Raw genomic sequence first — 18,465 nt, 5'->3', positions numbered from 1 at the left:
GCCAGAAGAGGACTGGCCACCCCTCATAACCTGTTCCTCTCTAGGTTTCTTCCTAGGGAGTTTTTCCTAGCCACCGCTTCTACACCTGCATTGTTTGCTGTTTGGGGTTTTAGGCTGGGTTTCTGTACAGCACTTTGTGACATCAGCTGATGTAAGAAGGGCTTTATAAATACATTTGATTGATTGATCAAATCAGTCCAAGATAAGTCACGGGTCATTGGTGTTAAAGTCAAAGTTGAGTTGCAAGTCATCATATTTGTGACTCGAGTCCACACCTCTGGTACATAGGCATGTTATTTTTACTTGTATTTGTGTCACTATTTCCTTTTTTTCCATCTTTAACTCTGCATTGTTGGAAAAGGACCCTTAAGTAAGCATATCACTGTTAGTGTACACTTGTTGGCTTCAAAGCATGTGACAAAGACAATTTGATTTGATTTTAAAATTATTTTTCCTTTTCAAGTGTCCCTGTCTAACACGGAAAGCTTCCCAGACACAATGAATGCTGGGAAAGCACAGGAGAACAATGTATTTCACGACCCACTTCATCGAGAGAGCGCGATTATGAGAGACGTCTGTCAGGGGAAAACCAGTCGCCCATCCAGTCTCCTCTCCATCCGCTAGAGTAAACACACACACAGGGTCTCCAACTCCCCACCACACGGGCTGCCTCGTCTAACCCTCCTGTCAGTATGTGTCATATCAGTAGGTTCATTGGGAAAGCTGCCATTTATGACAACTGCCCGAGTTACCAGACCGACAGCCATCAGGCAGCATATGGGGACTCCGATCGTCCAGTTGCATGGAGCATGGTGTTTGGAGCACAAATCTTAGATTTTATTCCTGCATGGGCCAAATATGTTCAAAGGCCCAGTGCAGTCAAAATTATGTTCTTCCTGCATTTATCATATTGAACAGCTGATGAAACTAACAGAGTTTACCCCTCCCCACTCAGACCACTCCCAGACAGTCCAAGCTAAATTCTTGCTTGCATCTGTTGAAAGACTATCATGAGGCATATGTCCCAGTAAGAACCCAAGTTCATGACCCTTAGGACTCAATGACTACGGTCATTCTCAAATGGCCTCATTACATCCATATTGGCTCCTTCTCATGAATATAAAGATAAGATGACTAATTAGGGTTGTATGAGATTGCTTTCACCTTCTGATCAGGTGAGAGGAGAGCTGACAATCAGCCAAAGTCTACATCTCTAGGTAACTGTCCCCTTCTTTCTTAGGGTAGATGGATGGTGTCACTGTTCTAGTGAATTGCAAAATTACATGTGCAGACAATTATTTTGCTATGAAATTAAATGTCTGACATGTGATTAAGTGAATGTAGTTGATTTTATTGAATCGTTAGTGGATATTTGTAATAGACAGAGGCAATGAACACATTTGGCGTAAAGTGGTCCATCTGCACTTAGAAACACTTTATTGTAAGATTCTGGGGTATTTACTTCATTTTCTGCTGCTTTCTGACAATATCATGAATCAACCAACGTCATTTAACACTCAAAATAGACATCTACATTTAACATCTAATTCCAAAACAGTCACAACAAGCACTCTGGGTTTGGTTTCCTAGGCGAATATCATGATTCACTTTTATTAAAAGCGTCATAACAGTTCATCATACGATGTTCCAAAAAAATAACAGACACACAAAAAACTCCATTTACAACGTATGTCTGTAAACTTCAAGGCTAGTTAGAATTGAGGTAATGCTGTTCAGCTTGGTGGCTAAAAGAAACAAAAAGTCCATTCAAAGATAAAAGGTACCTGATTATTTTACTCTTACACCAGTGCATCATCAGGAATAGTGAGACGAATTGCTTGCAGAACGTTTTAATGTCATTTGTATGCAATTTCGTTTCTCTTTTTCACCAACACTTGTAGTTGTGTTTAAATGGGAGAGCGATGTTTGAGACATTCAAAAGCTGCCTTCGGTTATTGCTGTCTCCCTCCGCGTTGTGGGAGAGAGGACTCTCCTCTGCTCGGCTTTGTCAGTGTCAGACTAAAAACAGGCAGGAGACTCGGGGCCATCGGTCGCTGTGAAACTGGAAAACTGTTTCTAGAACCGGTGTGACTTGGAAGAGTCAGACAATATGGGTGTTAATAGTAGACAGAAAACAGGTACTGAGAAGGGTAATGGGAGAGGAACGGTTGGAGGGTGACGGTAGGACCGTCAGGTTGGATTGTTAGAGTGTAAGACTACAGGAATAGACAGTCGGGTGTGTGTGGGTGTAGACGTGTGTGTGATTATCAGTGAGAGACTGGGAACAATCAGGTTGGATTGTTAGAGTGTAAGACTACAGGAATAGACAGTCGGGTGTGTGTGGGTGTAGACGTGTGTGTGTGTGATCGTCAGTGAGGGACTGGGAACAGTCAGATTATTAGGCCATCTGATTTGTGAGAACTTCATCCTGCTCTTAAAAGCAGAACAGTACAACAGCAAAATCTAAATTACCCATGATCCTATTCATCAGCAGCATATAGACAGACGCTTAATGCCGTTAAATTGTACGCCACTGGAGAGTTACGAGATGCTACTTACTGTCACAATATCCACAAAAATATTTAATAATAAATGAACCAGAAAAGCAGCATAGCACTATTGGAACGATTAATTCCTATAATAATATTTGAGGAAATTTCCCATTTCATCTAGAATGCACCGTTCAGTGAACAAAGACCAAAAATAACACCCTTAAAACATCCGCAAAACTCTACTTCAGTTAGCTTTTTCCCTGACTATGCCATTAACAATACATGAAGAGCCTTTTAGCTACATATGCTCTCCCTGATTTAAATGTTTACCTGTGAAAGAAACAAAAACAATGAAAACAAAAAACAAATTCATATGTTTGGATATCAAGTTGGTGGGGGTGGGGTCAAAGGCCAGTTAGATTCAGTCACTTCTCTTCCTCCTCAAGGGCATCCTCTCCTTCCTCCAGGTCTTCCGGTGAGTCGGCTTCCCCTGCCAATGCGGAGGTCTCATCTTCTAGCGCAGAGGACTCTGCAGTCTTCTCCAGGCTCTCAGCTGAGTCACTGTCATCAGCAGTCTCTGGGTCTGCGATAGCGGCAGCAGGGCAGTCCAGGGCAACCTGGCTGGGCTCCTTCTCCTGGCCCTGAGCTCCAGAGGCAACCCCCATGGCTCCAGCCATGGCACTCTGCAGGTCGGTCAGGGCAGTGGGGGGGAAGCCAGGCAGGGTGAGACCTCCCAGGCCAGGGGGCAGGAACATGTAGGGGGAAAAGAGCCCCGGGGCCATGGTGGAGAGCAGGAAGGGATTGAAGGCCAGGGAGTTAGCCGACATGCCGGAGGAGGCCATAGCGGCAGCAGCCACATTCAGAGCCGCGGCCTCCCCAATAGCCTTGCTCGACTCTTCCTCCTCCCCAGTGTCGTCCTTCTCCTTATCCTGCTCTTCTTCACCCTCCCTGGCGTCTCTCTTCGATGTCTCGTCCGAATCGTCCTCGTTGTTGGTGCCATTGGAGGCTGCAGCAGGGGAGGCTGCAGCCAGGTTGCTTGCGAACAGGCCTCCCAGGCCAAACATGTTGGGCAGAACGCCCATACCAGCCATGCCAGGCAGCATGAGAGGCAGCATGGCCGAGGCGTGTTTAGAGTCAGCCCCCCCCATGCCGGGGAAGCCCATGAGCTGCAGCTGCAGACTCTGGAGGCTCTGTAGGCCCTGCAAGCTGGTGAGGTCCATGCCTCCAAACAGGCCGTTTATCAGCAGGGGGTTAAGGCCCCCAGAGGATGCAGCCGAGGCAGCCGCTGTTGCCTTGGCGATCTCAGATTTGGGACGTCTTCCCCGACGACGGACGCCCTCCTCACGCACCAATGGCCCAGTCAGGAGACGGTCGAACATGGCCTCAGGGAGGAAGCCCTAAGGAAGGGAGAGGAGACCACAGTTAGTTTGACGTTACACTCATGGCAGTCAATGATAATTTAGCGATTAGGCATCAATTTCTATTCAAACATCAAATTTCAAACTGCTTGTTGCAATTCCATCAGATAGTCAAAATATAAAACAAGTGCTCATTGGAATCATTTGATGGCTAAACAGGAGGACAAATGACTCACCGATTGCTTGACAATGTCAGTCCAGTCTGGAGCGACGGCAAAATCTGAGTTCTCCAGGAGCCATCTGGGAAGATCCTTCATGGGAGGGGCCATGGCTCCACCCATCTGGGAAAGAAATGGAACAAAATGGTTCATAAGCTACCAATACCTTCAGTTCTGCTATGAAAAGACAAATTAGGTCTTTGAAACTGTTGCTACACAGCGACCAATGCATTTGTGAAAATTAATTTTTACCGAAATGAGCCCAAACCTTTCTGTACCGAACTGAGCCCAATCCTTTCTGTACCGAACTGAGCCCAAACCTTTCTGTCCCGAACTGAGCCCAAACCTTTCTGTCCCGAACTGAGCCCAAACCTTTCTGTCCCGAACTGAGCCCAAACCTTTCTGTCCCGAACTGAGCCCAAACCTTTCTGTCCCGAAATGAGCCCAAACCTTTCTGTCCCGAAATGAGCCCAAACTTTTCTGTACCGAAATGAGCCCAAACTTTTCTGTACCGAAATGAGCCCAAACTTTTCTGTACCGAAATGAGCCCATACCTTTCTTCCATTTCTCCGGTTGACCACGGGAACCCTCTCTTCTCCAGTGAGCGTGTTGATGTCGATCTTGTTGGGGTTCCGGCAGCGGTGTCTCTTTTGCTTGGGTTTGGGGAACTGGGAGGAGAGGAGAGTCTCCTCACTCTTCTACAGTGAGGCAGACGGGAGAAGGGACAGGGTTTAGGAACCATGACAGGACCAGATGAGATTTTTTTAATACTTTTTAGTATACTACAAATGTTACAAAATGGAATAGCTAAATGTTATATTTTGTAACCATAGTTGAATCACTGAAAGGGTTGTGGTAAGATTTGATTTAGGAAAGGGAACAGGGGGTTGAAGGTAAGGGGAAAGTCATATTCCACATGAATGGATAGTTCCACTGAATAGGCAAATCTGATAAATATTGTATACAAAAAAAAGTCTAGTACATACTGGTGTGTACGCAGTAGGCATGTCCATGGTGTATGTGGGGTGCTGTCTGAGCCAGTCACTCAGGTCTTTGTTAGAGGGGGTACCAGCCTCCCTGTCCTCCATAGCGCTGACAGAGGGGACACGGGCGGAGGTGCTGGGAATGTTGTGGCGGTGGGAACGTGGGAGCATCTGCAACCCCTCCACTGAAGCTTTGGTCCTCTCTGAATCCTCCTGTTGCGGGAAAGCAGGAGAAACTCTGTTCATTACCATGTAAAATTAAATCATAATCTGTTCACTACCATGTAAAATTAAATCAGAGTATGTGTGTAATTTATTTTAAATTTTTAAAAATCAATTATATACTGAAAAAGAATAAACCAACATAAGCTATTTCAAAGATTTTATATAGCTCATAAGGAAATCAGTCAATTGAAATAAATTCATTAGACCCTAATCTATGGACTGGGAATACAGATATGAATCTGTTGGTCACAGATACCTTAAAAACAATTGGCCTCACAATGGGCCTCGTCATGGTATTTCTGCCCATCCCATAACCTCACCTCCACCATGAGGCACTCTGTTCACAACTTTGACATCAGAAAACCGCTCGCCCACACAATGCCATACACATGGTCTGCGGTTGAGGCCCGGTTGGATGTACTGCCAAATTCTAAATCTACGTTGGAGGTGGCTTATGGTTGAGAAATTAACATTCAATTCTCTGGCAACAGCTCTGGTGGACATTTCTGCAGTTAGCATGCCAATTGAACAACATTTTGGACATCACATTTTGGACATCTGTGGCATTGTGTTGTGTGACAAAACTGCATATTTTAGAGTGGCCTTTTATTGTCCCGAGCACAAAGTTTACCTGTGTAATGATCATGCTGTTTAATCAGCTTCTTAATATGCCAAACATGTCAGGTGGATGGATTATCTTGGCAAAGATTAAATGCTCACTAACAGGGAAGTAAAGCAATTTGTGTACCAAATTTGAGAGAAATAAGCTTTTTGTGATTATGGGATCTTTGATTTCAGCTCGTGAAACATGGAACCAACACTTCAGTTGCATTTTCCTTCAGTGTAATTTGATGTTTTCATTCCTATCAAATTTATTTGAATGTAGTTTAGCCTAATTGAGAAAGCATGCCTTTTGCCAAAAATATCCAATCTGTATAATGTTCAGGGCATTTTACAAAAATGTTCAAAACTATATCAATCTGTGTATTTTCTTTATAGTTATTCACGTAACATGTATTTCTCTAGTAATGAGTCCTGTACCGTGGCTCCTCTCATGAACAGCAGCTCCAGCCCCTCCACATTTTTTCTGCGGCCCCGCCTCCTCCTGGTGGGCAGGTCAGCCTCGGCCAATGAGCAGTTGGCCCTGTGTCTGGAGGGTGTGGCCGCCTGCAGAAGCTCCATCTGTGCTTTGTGGGCAGCAGGTGACACCATGCTGCTGGGGTAGCTCGCCGGGGACGGCGCTGAAGACTTGTGGTGCTGGTGCAGAATACCCTGGAAAAGATAAACCAGTATGGAAACTTTTAGAGTAAACGAATAGACAATTTTTTTATTTTATCTTTATTTTACTAGGCAAGTCAGTTAAGAACAAATTCTTATTTTCAATGACGGCCTAGGAACAGTGGGTTAACTGCCTGTTCAGGGGCAAAATACAATACCCGTAACAAAAATGTAAACTTTAATATAATACTTTACACATTTGATTATTTTATATAAATAGACGTTATGATAAATACATTTTATTTTAATGGGATCCATTTTACTCATACACATTTAATTACATTTCTATTTAACTAGGAAAGTCAGTTAAGAAAAAAAAATCTTATTTTCAATGATGACCTAGGAACAGTGGGTTAACTGCCTGTTCAGGGGCAGAACGACAGATTTGTACCTTAGTCAGCTCGGGGGTTTGAACTTGCAACCTTCCAGTTACTAGTCCAACGCTCTAACCACTAGGCTACCCTGCCGCACATGATCCAATTGAGATCAAAAATATTTAAAAATCAGGGACCTGCCCCAAAACTATAATTTAAAAAATTATACAATGCAGTTGTAAAAAGTGAAGCATAATTCTCATTTCTGAATGTAGTATTTATTCCTAATTCTAAAGACTGTGCCTTGGTAAGATCCATGGCCTGGCTCTGGGACTCTGCAGCGTGAGACTCTCTGAGCTGGGCCACCATATCCATCAGGTTCCTGCGCTTGGCCGCACGGTCCGCCTCTATCTCCACCTTCCTCCGCCTGCGACGACGCTGCTTCGGCAATGATATGCTCAGAGCATCCTCCTATACGGAGGAAGGGAAGAAGAGAGGGAGGAAGGGAAGAAGAGAGGGAGGAAGGGAAGAAGAGAGGGAGGAAGGGAAGAAAGAAGAGAGGGAGGGAGGGAGGAAAGAAGAGAGAGGAAAGAAGAGGGAGGAAGAAGAGGGAGGAAAGAAGAGGGAGGAAAGGGAGGAAAGGGAGGAAAGGGAAGAAGAGAGGGAGGAAAGGGAAGAAGAGAGGGAGGAAAGGGAAGAAGAGAGGGAGGAAAGGGAAGAAGAGAGGGAGGAAAGGGAAGAAGAGAGGAGAAGGGAAGAAGAGGGAGAAGGAAGAGAGGGAGGAAAGGGAAGAAGAGAGGGAGGAAAGGGAAGAAGAGAGGGAGGAAAGGGAAGAAGAGAGGGAGGAAAGGGAAGAAGAGAGGGAGGAAAGGAAGAAGAGAGGGAGGAAAGGAAGAAGAGAGGGAGGAAAGGCAGAAGAGAGGGAGGAAAGGCAGAAGAGAGGGAGGAAAGGCAGAAGAGAGGGAGGAAAGGAAGAAGAGAGGGAGGAAAGGAAGAAGAGAGGGAGGGAAGGAAGAAGAGGGAGGAAAGGAAGAAGAGAGGGAGGGAGGGAAGAAGAGAGGGAGGAAAGGAAGAAGAGAGGGAGGGAGGGAAGAAGAGAGGGAGGAAAGGAAAAGAGAGGGAGGAAAGGAAAAAGAGAGGGAGGGAGGGAAGAAGAGAGGGAGGAAAGGAAGAGGAGAGGGAGGAAAGGAAGAAGAGAGGGAGGGAGGGAAGAAGAGAGGGAGGAAGGAAGGGAAGAAGAGGGATGATTAAGATGTGATCACAACAACACTTAAAATCAATGAAAGTAAATTGTAATGATGTAAGGAATAAGTGTTATGATTAATAAAGGAATATCTATTTACAGACTGCATCAATACATTAGGAAGGAAGAAGAGAGGGAGGGAAGGAAGAAGAGGGAGGAAAGGAAGAAGAGAGGGAGGGAGGGAAGAAGAGAGGGAGGGAGGGAAGAAGAGAGGGAGGGAGGGAAGAAGAGAGGGAGGGAGGGAAGAAGAGAGGGAGGAAAGGAAGAAGAGAGGGAGGGAGGGAAGAAGTGAGGGAGGGAAGAAGTGAGGGAGGAAAGGAAAAAGAGAGGGAGGAAAGGAAAAAGAGAGGGAGGGAGGGAAGAAGAGAGGGAGGAAAGGAAGAGGAGAGGGAGGAAAGGAAGGAGGGAGGGAGGGAAGAAGAGAGGGAGGAAGGAAGGGAAGAAGAGGGATGATTAAGATGTGATCACAACAACACTTAAAATCAATGAAAGTAAATTGTAATGATGTAAGGAATAAGTGTTATGATTAATAAAGGAATATCTATTTACAGACTGCATCAATACATTAACTTCAATCAATTTATTTTGAAGGATTAATATCTCGATAAAGTATGCAGTTAGAACTAACTAAACCTACTTTGGGAGGGTAGGGATAGTCTTCAGTTAGCGGTTTCGGGCCTAGCTAGCGACTTACATTAACCTGGGGCGAGAGGGTGAGGTCCTCGCTGCCACTGAAGTTGGTCTGAGCGGCCGCTGCCATCGACAGTTCGGCCAGGCTCTGCCTCGGCATGGGGCTTTCAGACGTCATGGGGCCGGGGTATCCAGGCAACAGGCCCGGGGAGTCGAAGAACTGGCGTCGGTTGGCGGGCCACTTGCCCTTGATGACCGCATCGCAGATGTTGTCCATGCGATTGATCATGACACGGTCCTGGAAGGAGGGGACAGAATGAATTCTAGAGCAGGGTTTTTTATAGAATACCACTAGTACTTTCATGATGGAGTGATGTCTGACTTGAACAGGGCTTTGCTTGTTTGCCAAAAATTTGTGTTATATCAATACAGAACTTAAAAATGGTAGCCATGAGTTCCCTTTATGTCTCAGTGTGCAGTTTGACAAAAGTAGGTGGACACCTGCTTGTCAAAAATCTCATTACAAAATCATGGATATTAATATGGAGTTGGTCTCCCCTTTGCTGTTACAACAGCCTTCACTCTTCTGGGAAGACTTTCCACTAGATGTTAGAACATTGCTGAGGGGACTTGCATTAGTGAGGTCAGGAACTGATGTTGGGCGATTAGGCCTGGCTCGCAGTCGGCATTCCATTTCATCCCAAAGGTGTTTGATGGGGTTGAGGTCAGGGCTCTGTGCAGGCCAGTCAAGTTCTTCCACACTGATCGACAAACCATTTCAGTATGGACCTCGCTTTGTGCACGGTGGCACTGTGCATTCTAGAATCGTCTTGAATGTCATTGTATGCTGTGGCGTTAAGATTTTCATTCACTGGAACTAATAGGTCTAGCCCGAACCATGAAAAACAGCCCCAGACCTTTATTTCTCCTCCACCAAACTTTACAGTTGACACTATGCATTGGGGCAGGTATTGTTCTCCTGGCATCTGCCCAACCCAGATTTGTTCGGACTGCCAGATGGTGACGCATTATTCATCACTTCAGAGAACGCGTTTTCACTGCTCCAGGGTCGAATGGAGGCGAGATTTACACCACTCCAGCTGGCGCATGTCGATCTTAGGCTTGTGTGCGGATACACGCCCATGGAAACCCATTTCATGAAGCTCCAGATGAACAGTTAAGGTGCTGACATTGCTTCCAGAGGCAGCTTGGAACGCAGTAGTGAGTGTTGCAACCGAGGACAGATGATTTTTACATGCTAGTTGCTTCAGCATACGGAGGTTCCATTCTGTGAAGTTGTGTGGCCTACCACTTCGCAGCTGAGCCTAGTTGCTCCAAGACGCTTCCACTTCACAATAACAGCACTTACAGTTGACCGGGGCAGCTCTAGCAGGGCAGACATTTGAGGTGGAGGCATCCTATGATGGTGCCATGTTGAAAGTTGCTGCGCTCTCCAGTAAGGCCATTCTACTGCCAAATGTTTGTCTATGGAGGTTGCCAGGCATGCTAGCAGTTACGCTAATGCTAGTTGGCAACTTCCTTCAAACTGCAGACAACCATAAAAATGGTACCCACGAGTTCATCTGACTCCGGGGAAGTAGATAACGGGCTTCATGTCAAAATATTGAAGTATCCCTTTAACACTCTGTCTAAGGAGTACTTTATGTACACCAAACATTAGGAACACCTTCCTAAAATTGAGTTACACACATTTTTTGTCTTGATAATTCACCCTCTGAATGTCACACACAATCCATATCTCAATCGTATCAAGGCTTAAAAATCCTTCTTTAACCTGTCTCCTCCCCTTCATCTATACTGATTGGTGGATTTAACAAGTGACATCAATAAGGGATCATAGCTTTCACCTAAATTCACCTGATCAGTCTGTCATGGAATGAGCAGGTGTTCTTAATGTTTTGTACACTCAATGTATATAGTGTGGGCCTAACGTCCACTGACAGTTCCAACAATGTGTGTTTTTATATATTTGAATACATATGTTGAAAAAAATACATTTGTATATATTGTTGGGGGTCAATGGTCAACATGACGGGTGTTTTCATTTGTGTATTCATATAATTCACCACTACATTAATACATATGAGAATGTATATCTGACTGAATGTATATCGTTTACTACCAACCTTGGGCCATAAGGATGAGGTGGCTCTCTCCTGGAAGGCCGGGATGGCAGACGGCTCTTCCTCGGGGCAGAACCCGTCACGGGTCTCGTCTCTGGCTGTGGTGCTCAGTGAGGCGTCGCTCTCCTCGTCAAAGTTCTTCTGCTCTGAGGTGGCGGCTGCTGAAAATCAACAACAGTGCTTTGTCAATACCAGCCACAGGATAATCTACAAATGGCTTCATATACAGTAATTCCTTAATACTAGACGCAGCAGAATACTACGAGAACCATACAGTAAGTCCTCAACGCAAGCCTAAGCAGCCTAATTATACAAACACACAGCCATGTCCTTTCTAAATGCCATCTAAAGCAGACCAATTACACACTGCCACTAACTGTTGGGTCTACTGCTTTATGTTGAAGCCAGCCACAACTGTTTGTCTAGACTTTTACAGACTCACTGTTGATGGTTTAAAATGCATTCAAACACCAATTGCCCTAAAATGGCATTTTCCCATGTGAAAATACTTTTTTAAGCAATAGAGTTAGGAGTAGGACCTACCTTCAGCTTGAGAGGACTTCTCAGACCTGTAGTCTTCCTCCACCTTCTCCTCATCGGGCCCTTTCTCAGCCACTGGTTTAGGAGACTTGGCAGGGCTTCCTTCTTTCTCATCTCTCTCTTCCTTCTTGGTTCCCTGCTCTTCTGATGCTTTAGGAGACTCTGGTTTCTCCTGGAAGTCCAGCTTTTTGTCCTGGTCCTTGGTCTCCACAGTGGGAGCTTTGTACTCCTTCTCGGGTTTGGCCTCCTTGGAAGTCTCTCCGTCAGCGTCGCCGGTGACCTCCACTTTCTCCTCTCCGTCTTCCTCCTCTCCCTTCTCTTCCTCCTCGTCCTTCACCTTCTTGGGAGACCCGGCCTTCTCTTCCTTCTTCGCCTCCATCTCTTCTTCCTTGCCTTCGTCTGGTTTCTCAGGTTTAGTATATGGAATATCATCACCTTCCTCTTTCATCTCCTTCCCTTCTTCCTCCTCTTGGACAGGTAAGGATTTTTCAGCACCAGCAGTAGCTGTGGCCTGCTCAGTAGAAGAGGAAGAAGCAGTAGAGAGAGCTCCATCGCGGGGCGGCTGAGGCACCCCAGCCAATGCCCCCTTGGTGAACTTCCTGTGGGCCTCCAGGAAGCCCAGCGCAGGGTCGTTGAGGATGTGGTAGTCAGTGCGGCTCACGCCGTGCTTGGAGGCGCCCAGGAGGAGGTCGTGGTCGTGCCGGCGGCAGGCCCACCACTCGGGCAGGTCGGAGCTAGGCTGGCAGAGGCGCAGGCGCTCACCTAGCAGGGGGTTGGGCAGCACCTGCTCACGAATGCGACGCAGCAGCTCAATGCGGTAGAGGGTGCGTGAGGCGCGCTCCTCCGTGATGGGGTCGATGATCAGGGTAGGGTCTGGGAGCTCTGCCAGACAAAGAGGGAGGGAGGAAGGAGGGTGAGGGTAGATAAGGAGTAAGAGGGTGGGGGTAGATAAGGAGTAAGAGGGTGGGGGTAGATAAGGAGTAAGAGGTTAAGGGGTAGATAAGGAGTAAGAGGGTGGGAGGGAAGATGGAGGGTGGGGTAGATAGGAGTAAGAGGGTGGGGTAGATAGGAGTAAGAGGGTGGGGTAGATAAGGAGGAAGGAGGGTGGGAGGGAGGAAGAGGGTGGGAGGGAGGAAGAGGGTGGGAGAGGGGGGTGGGGAGAGGGAGAGAGAGATGGGGATAAAGGAAGAGTTATGTATTTTCAGGGAAAGGTCCTTTGCTTTAGGGCAAGCAAATTTAACTATGAGTGAGGGTTGTTGTGGTCGGAGACAACAGAACTAGATCATTGAGGGCTCTTACCTGTGTTGGCCTTGACCTGCATGCGACACACCCGCTTGCACATGGCCACAAAGGAGAAGTAGTATTTCTCCAGGCTCTCGTCACTCTTCTTGTCCAGCCGGGCGAAGGCCCTGAACTGGGTCCAGTCAAAGAGCTGGTGGTCCGTGTCATAGATCACACCAAACGTGGACACAACCCGGTAGAAGTCGGATTCCTCACGCCTGGTCCACCTCAGGGAACAAGACAAGGAAAGGGTTAATTCAACAACCAATGGGACGAAAAGCAATGCATGAATAGTGTATTGATAAGGAGACTGGAGCATTGTGGGTACTGTAGTACAGTTAGAAGTAGGGCTTCTCAAACGATCATACAGGAATACAGGAACAGTTGATATTGGAGAGCTTCTTGTAGTTCTAATGCCTTCTATACAGCAGGCTAACAAATTCTACTGTTTATTATACACAAGTCATCATAAACTGTTCATATGTTTTATCTTGTACAGCATCAGTCATCAGAGATCTATACCTCTGACGCCTCTCTTTGAAGGCGGCCCCTCCTTCCGCCGGGAGCACCGTCGCCTCAGGTATAAAAGCCCCGCCCGTGGCCATATAAGGACTTCCCTCTGCCATGAAGGCTCCGTCCTCCTGCACGTAGGCCCCGCCGTCTGTGACCATGGAGAAGAGATGTTCTCGGGGCCGGCGGCGGCGGCGTCCGTCGGGCCGGGCCATGGCTTCCTGGCGGAGCTGCTCCCTCTTGTGCGTGCGCTGGTAGGCCGTGACGAGGCGGCGGAGTCTAGCGGTGAGGGCCGAGGCCGCCGGCCAGTACAGACGACCCGCCCCTCTGCTGCCTGCTACATTCTCACCTGGTTTAGCTGGGAGGAGGAGTAATATTAGAAATACTAAATTAGTCTGCATACTGTTGAGATGAGTCTGAAGAGCAACTTTGGTTTCTTTGGATGCGCACATTGGTGGTTTGATACAAAATAGAAGTGTTTAAATTAAATCACTTAAATGATGGACTGATGAATGGTAAATGATCCTATGATTTGTATCAGATTGCTAGCAAATGTCATTTTCAACCTTTTTATTCCACTTATCGCAAATGGTGTTTTGTAATATATGACAAAGCTAGACAAGCCCAGTCATTCACTTACATTCACCACTCTCAACTTCCACAGTGTCATCTTTGTCATCCAGGGGTGAGTTCGCAAAGTCCTCCATCTCATCTTTAAAGGTCATGCGGAGAGGCTTGTACTCGGGGTCTTCATCCTCTCTGTACACACAAAAAAACAGGGATGGAAAGAAAGAGAAACAGAATGAAACAAAGGAGTAGGGAAAAGAGGGGAACATGGGAAAGAACATGGGGAGATGAGGGAGATGGGAGGTTGGGATGAAAATGAAAAAAAGGTGGTGAGAGAAAAGATGAACAAATGGAGAGAGACAGGAGGTGGAAAAGAAGAGTGAAAATGTGGTGGTGGTGAATATTGGCTGAGTGTCTTACCCCTCCGGACCATCTGCCATCATGTCCGCCCCCCTCTGCTCTGCAGCGATGGCCTTGGCGTCGGGCATGCCCACCCGCTCCAAGAAACACAGCGCAGGGTCGGCACGCATCGAGTTATACTTCTCATAGCCTGGACAGACAGACAGGAAGACAGACAGACAGGAAGACAGACAGACAGGAAGACAGACAGACAGGAAGACAGACAGACAGGAAGACAGACAGACAGGAAGACAGACAGACAGGAAGACAGACAGACAGGAAGACAGACAGACAGGAAGACAGACAGACAGGAAGACAGACAGACAGGAAGACAGACAGACAGGAAGACAGACAGACAGGAAGACAGACAGACAGGAAGACAGACAGACAGGAAGACAGACAGACAGGAAGACAGACAGACAGGAAGACAGACAGGAAGAGAATGAGAGAAAATGGGTAAGACAGTAATTGAATTACTGAGTTCTACTTTTCACATCGGGGGAGGAGGAGAGGGGAAGTGGGTGAGAGATTGAATTATTATGACTGGGAACCTACCTAACAAGGCCTAGAACTAAGTCCAGTTTGAATGGCAATTCACATTGAAACTATATAGGCTACACACACCTAGCCGTCAGTCACGAAAGACACCGTAGCATCAATCATGAAAGATAAGGAAATGCAATACCACGCCAGAAGGATCCGCTTGCATACAGAGATAAAACTAAACCATTATGAAGTTCACAATCAGAATAAAACAACTGCCATCCATATGAAATGCAGCTGAAGAGGAGAGAAAAACAGAAAGCATGAGCCCAGGGTCCAGATGCAGACAGAGGGCAGCGCCTGTTGGAGTGTGTCTGACTGGTTGCGTCAGTGGGTGTGTGGACAAGAAAATCTGTGTCTAAGTGTGTGTGCGCATTTGCCCAAGTGTGCCAGCGAACGAGAGAGATGCCCGTTGAAGTCGTCCAAGCAGAACAGATAAGAGCCTGCAGATCCGACTAAGCACGGCGGGTGGGAGGGAGAGAGGCACAGGCTGGACAACCGTGACAGTGAGCAGACCAGACCATCAGCCCCCCCCTCCCCAAAGCCCCCGCAGAACATCACATTTCAATTAGGATTTATGCGGTGACACATTGTTCCTAACCGCCGCTGCGCCCAGAGCCAAGCGCTAATCATGAGGGGCTTTTATAGGCAATCACTCCTCCCTCTTGCAGTCCTGGAGAGTGTGCGTGAGTGTTGTGTGAGACAGTGTGTGTGTTTGTACGTTGTGTGCGTGTAGGGTGTGTGAGGCAGAGAGCAGCATCCTCCCCAGGCCTCCCAAGTGAATGAGGATTATGATTAACTATAGGCTAGCTCTATTGTATCCATGTGTGTTTGAGACAGCGCCCGTGTGTGTGTGTGTGTGTGTGTGTGTGTGTGTGTGTGTGTGTGTGTGTGTGTGCTTGTCAGGGCTGAGGCACAGGGTGGCAATTACAGAGAATAATGACAATTATCCCAAATTAATATGAATCACCATCAATATAATTACCACTATTAAATCATTACAATTCTAGCTTGTAATCTCGTTTGGCACTGTAATACAATTCAAATGGTCCAATGTAAACCAGCTAACTCATAGCTAGAAGAGATCAAACAGACGTGCGTCAACCAACTGCGGTGGACAGAACACTGTCTAACCATGAAGTACAACACGTCCACACACCGACAGCCTCTTCTCGGGCGGCTGGACATGGCCACCAATCAATCTCCTGACGTCTCACTGAGCCAGCTGTGCTCCGCGGTCGCTATGGGAACACCAATCAAGCTGAAAAAGCCAGGGGTGTGTGTGTGTGAAGCGGAGGGGTTGGGCTTACCGTGTTTGAAGACACCGATGAGCAGCGATTTGTCTGCCTCGCTGTCCCACCAATCGGCGGGCACCTCGGCGTGGAAAGGCTGAGGGATCCAGATATCCATTTCACTGTGGGCTCAAACCAAGGAGAGCGAGAGAGAAAAAGACAGACCGAGAGACAGGCCGAGAGGAAAACGGATTAAAATGGTCTAAAATCAACACGCAATCGTTTAATCTGATGTGTGTCTGTAATGGGCCCCATCTCCAGGGGTCTGGGAGGAAATATGGTCATTAGCCAACTCTGGAATATCTCGACAGAGGCCAAATGGTACCCTATTCACAACATTGCGCCTTGACCAGAGCCAAAAATAGTGCACTATATATGGAAAAGGGTGCCATTTGGGAAGCACCCCATCTGGAAAGAGACATAGGCAGAAGAGGCCTAACACCACAGACAACTGTCCCCACCACCACCAGACAACTGTCCCCACCACCACCAGACAACTGTCCCCACCACCACCAGACAACTGTCCCCACCACCACCAGACAACTGTCCCCACCACCACCAGACAACTGTCCCCACCACCACCACCACCAGACAACTGTCCCCCACCACCACCACCACCAGACAACTGTCCCCACCACCACCACCACCACCACCACCAGACAACTGTCCCCACCACCACCACCACCACCACCAGACAACTGTCCCCACCACCACCACCACCACCACCAGACAACTGTCCCCACCACCACCACCACCAGACAACTGTCCCCACCACCACCACCACCACCACCAGACAACTGTCCCCACCACCACCACCACCAGACAACTGTCCCCACCACCACCACCACCAAGACTACTGTCCCCACCACCACCACCAGACAACTGTCCCCACCACCACCACCACCACCAGACAACTGTCCCCACCACCACCACCACCACCACCACCAGACAACTGTCCCCACCACCACCACCACCACCAGACAACTGTCCCCACCACCACCACCACCACCACCAGACAACTGTCCCCACCACCACCACCACCAGACAACTGTCCCCACCACCACCACCACCCACCAGACAACTGTCCCCACCACCACCACCACCAGACAACTGTCCCCACCACCACCACCACCAGACAACTGTCCCCACCACTACCACCACCAGACAACTGTCCCCACCACCACCACCACCAGACAACTGTCCCCACCACCACCACCACCAGACAACTGTCCCCACCACCACCACCACCAGACAACTGTCCCCACCACCACCACCAGACAACTGTCCCCACCACCACCACCAGACAACTGTCCCCACCACCACCAGACAACTGTCCCCACCACCACCAGACAACTGTCCCCACCACCACCAGACAACTGTCCCCACCACCACCACCACCACCAGACAACTGTCCCCACCACCACCACCAGACAACTGTCCCCACCACCACCACCAGACTACTGTCCCCACCACCAGACTACTGTCCCCACCACCACTACCAGACTACTGTCCCCACCACCACCACCAGACTACTGTCCCCACCACCACCACCACCAGACAACTGTCCCCACCACCACCACCACCAGACAACTGTCCCCACCACCACCACCAGACAACTGTCCCCACCACCACCACCACCAGACAACTGTCCCCACCACCACTACCAGACTACTGTCCCCACCACCACTACCAGACTACTGTCCCCACCACCAGACAACTGTCCCCACCACCACTACCAGACAACTGTCCCCACCACCACTACCAGACAACTGTCCCCACCACCACCACCACTACCAGACAACTGTCCCCACCACCACCACCACTACCAGACAACTGTCCCCACCACCACCACCACTACCAGACAACTGTCCCCACCACCACTACCAGACTACTGTCCCCACCACCACTACCAGACTACTGTCCCCACCACCACTACCAGACTACTGTCCCCACCACCACTACCAGACAACTGTCCCCACCACCACTACCAGACTACTGTCCCCACCACCAGACAACTGTCCCCACCACCACCACTACCAGACAACTGTCCCCACCACCACCACCACTACCAGACAACTGTCCCCACCACCACCACCACTACCAGACAACTGTCCCCACCACCACTACCAGACTACTGTCCCCACCACCACTACCAGACAACTGTCCCCCACCACCACTACCAGACAACTGTCCCCACCACCAGACAACTGTCCCCACCACCAGACAACTGTCCCCACCACCAGACAACTGTCCCCACTACCAGACAACTGTCCCCACCACCACTACCAGACAACTGTCCCCACCACCACTACCAGACAAACTGTCCCCACCACCACTACCCAGACAACTGTCCCCACCACCACTACCAGACAACTGTCCCCCACCACCACTACCAGACAACTGTCCCCCACCACCACCACCAGACAACTGTCCCCACCACCACCACCA

At 48.4% G+C, this 18,465-nt stretch overlaps 1 protein-coding gene across 1 annotated transcript in view; it reads right to left on the bottom strand.

The window, feature by feature from the left end:
- Window positions 1-1,330: 1,330 nt before the first annotated feature.
- The window catches only part of LOC109871811 (chromodomain-helicase-DNA-binding protein 7), a 94,098-nt gene continuing 76,963 nt past the window's right edge, over window positions 1,331-18,465 (bottom strand). The window contains exons 20-33 of the mRNA XM_031806403.1: window positions 16,036-16,139; window positions 14,204-14,333; window positions 13,857-13,975; window positions 13,229-13,574; window positions 12,725-12,933; window positions 11,429-12,307; window positions 10,889-11,046; window positions 8,806-9,039; window positions 7,172-7,339; window positions 6,318-6,548; window positions 5,055-5,264; window positions 4,623-4,766; window positions 4,087-4,191; window positions 1,331-3,889 (exon numbers count right to left, since the gene is read on the bottom strand). Coding sequence (XP_031662263.1) covers window positions 2,918-3,889; window positions 4,087-4,191; window positions 4,623-4,766; window positions 5,055-5,264; window positions 6,318-6,548; window positions 7,172-7,339; window positions 8,806-9,039; window positions 10,889-11,046; window positions 11,429-12,307; window positions 12,725-12,933; window positions 13,229-13,574; window positions 13,857-13,975; window positions 14,204-14,333; window positions 16,036-16,139 — 4,009 coding nt within the window. The 3' untranslated portion in view covers window positions 1,331-2,917. The remainder of the gene's footprint in view (window positions 3,890-4,086; window positions 4,192-4,622; window positions 4,767-5,054; window positions 5,265-6,317; window positions 6,549-7,171; window positions 7,340-8,805; window positions 9,040-10,888; window positions 11,047-11,428; window positions 12,308-12,724; window positions 12,934-13,228; window positions 13,575-13,856; window positions 13,976-14,203; window positions 14,334-16,035; window positions 16,140-18,465) is intronic.

This window comes from Oncorhynchus kisutch, linkage group LG27 (genome assembly GCF_002021735.2).
Source record: "Oncorhynchus kisutch isolate 150728-3 linkage group LG27, Okis_V2, whole genome shotgun sequence".
NCBI lineage: Eukaryota > Metazoa > Chordata > Actinopteri > Salmoniformes > Salmonidae > Oncorhynchus > Oncorhynchus kisutch.
This window is presented reverse-complemented; position numbering and strand designations above follow the sequence as displayed.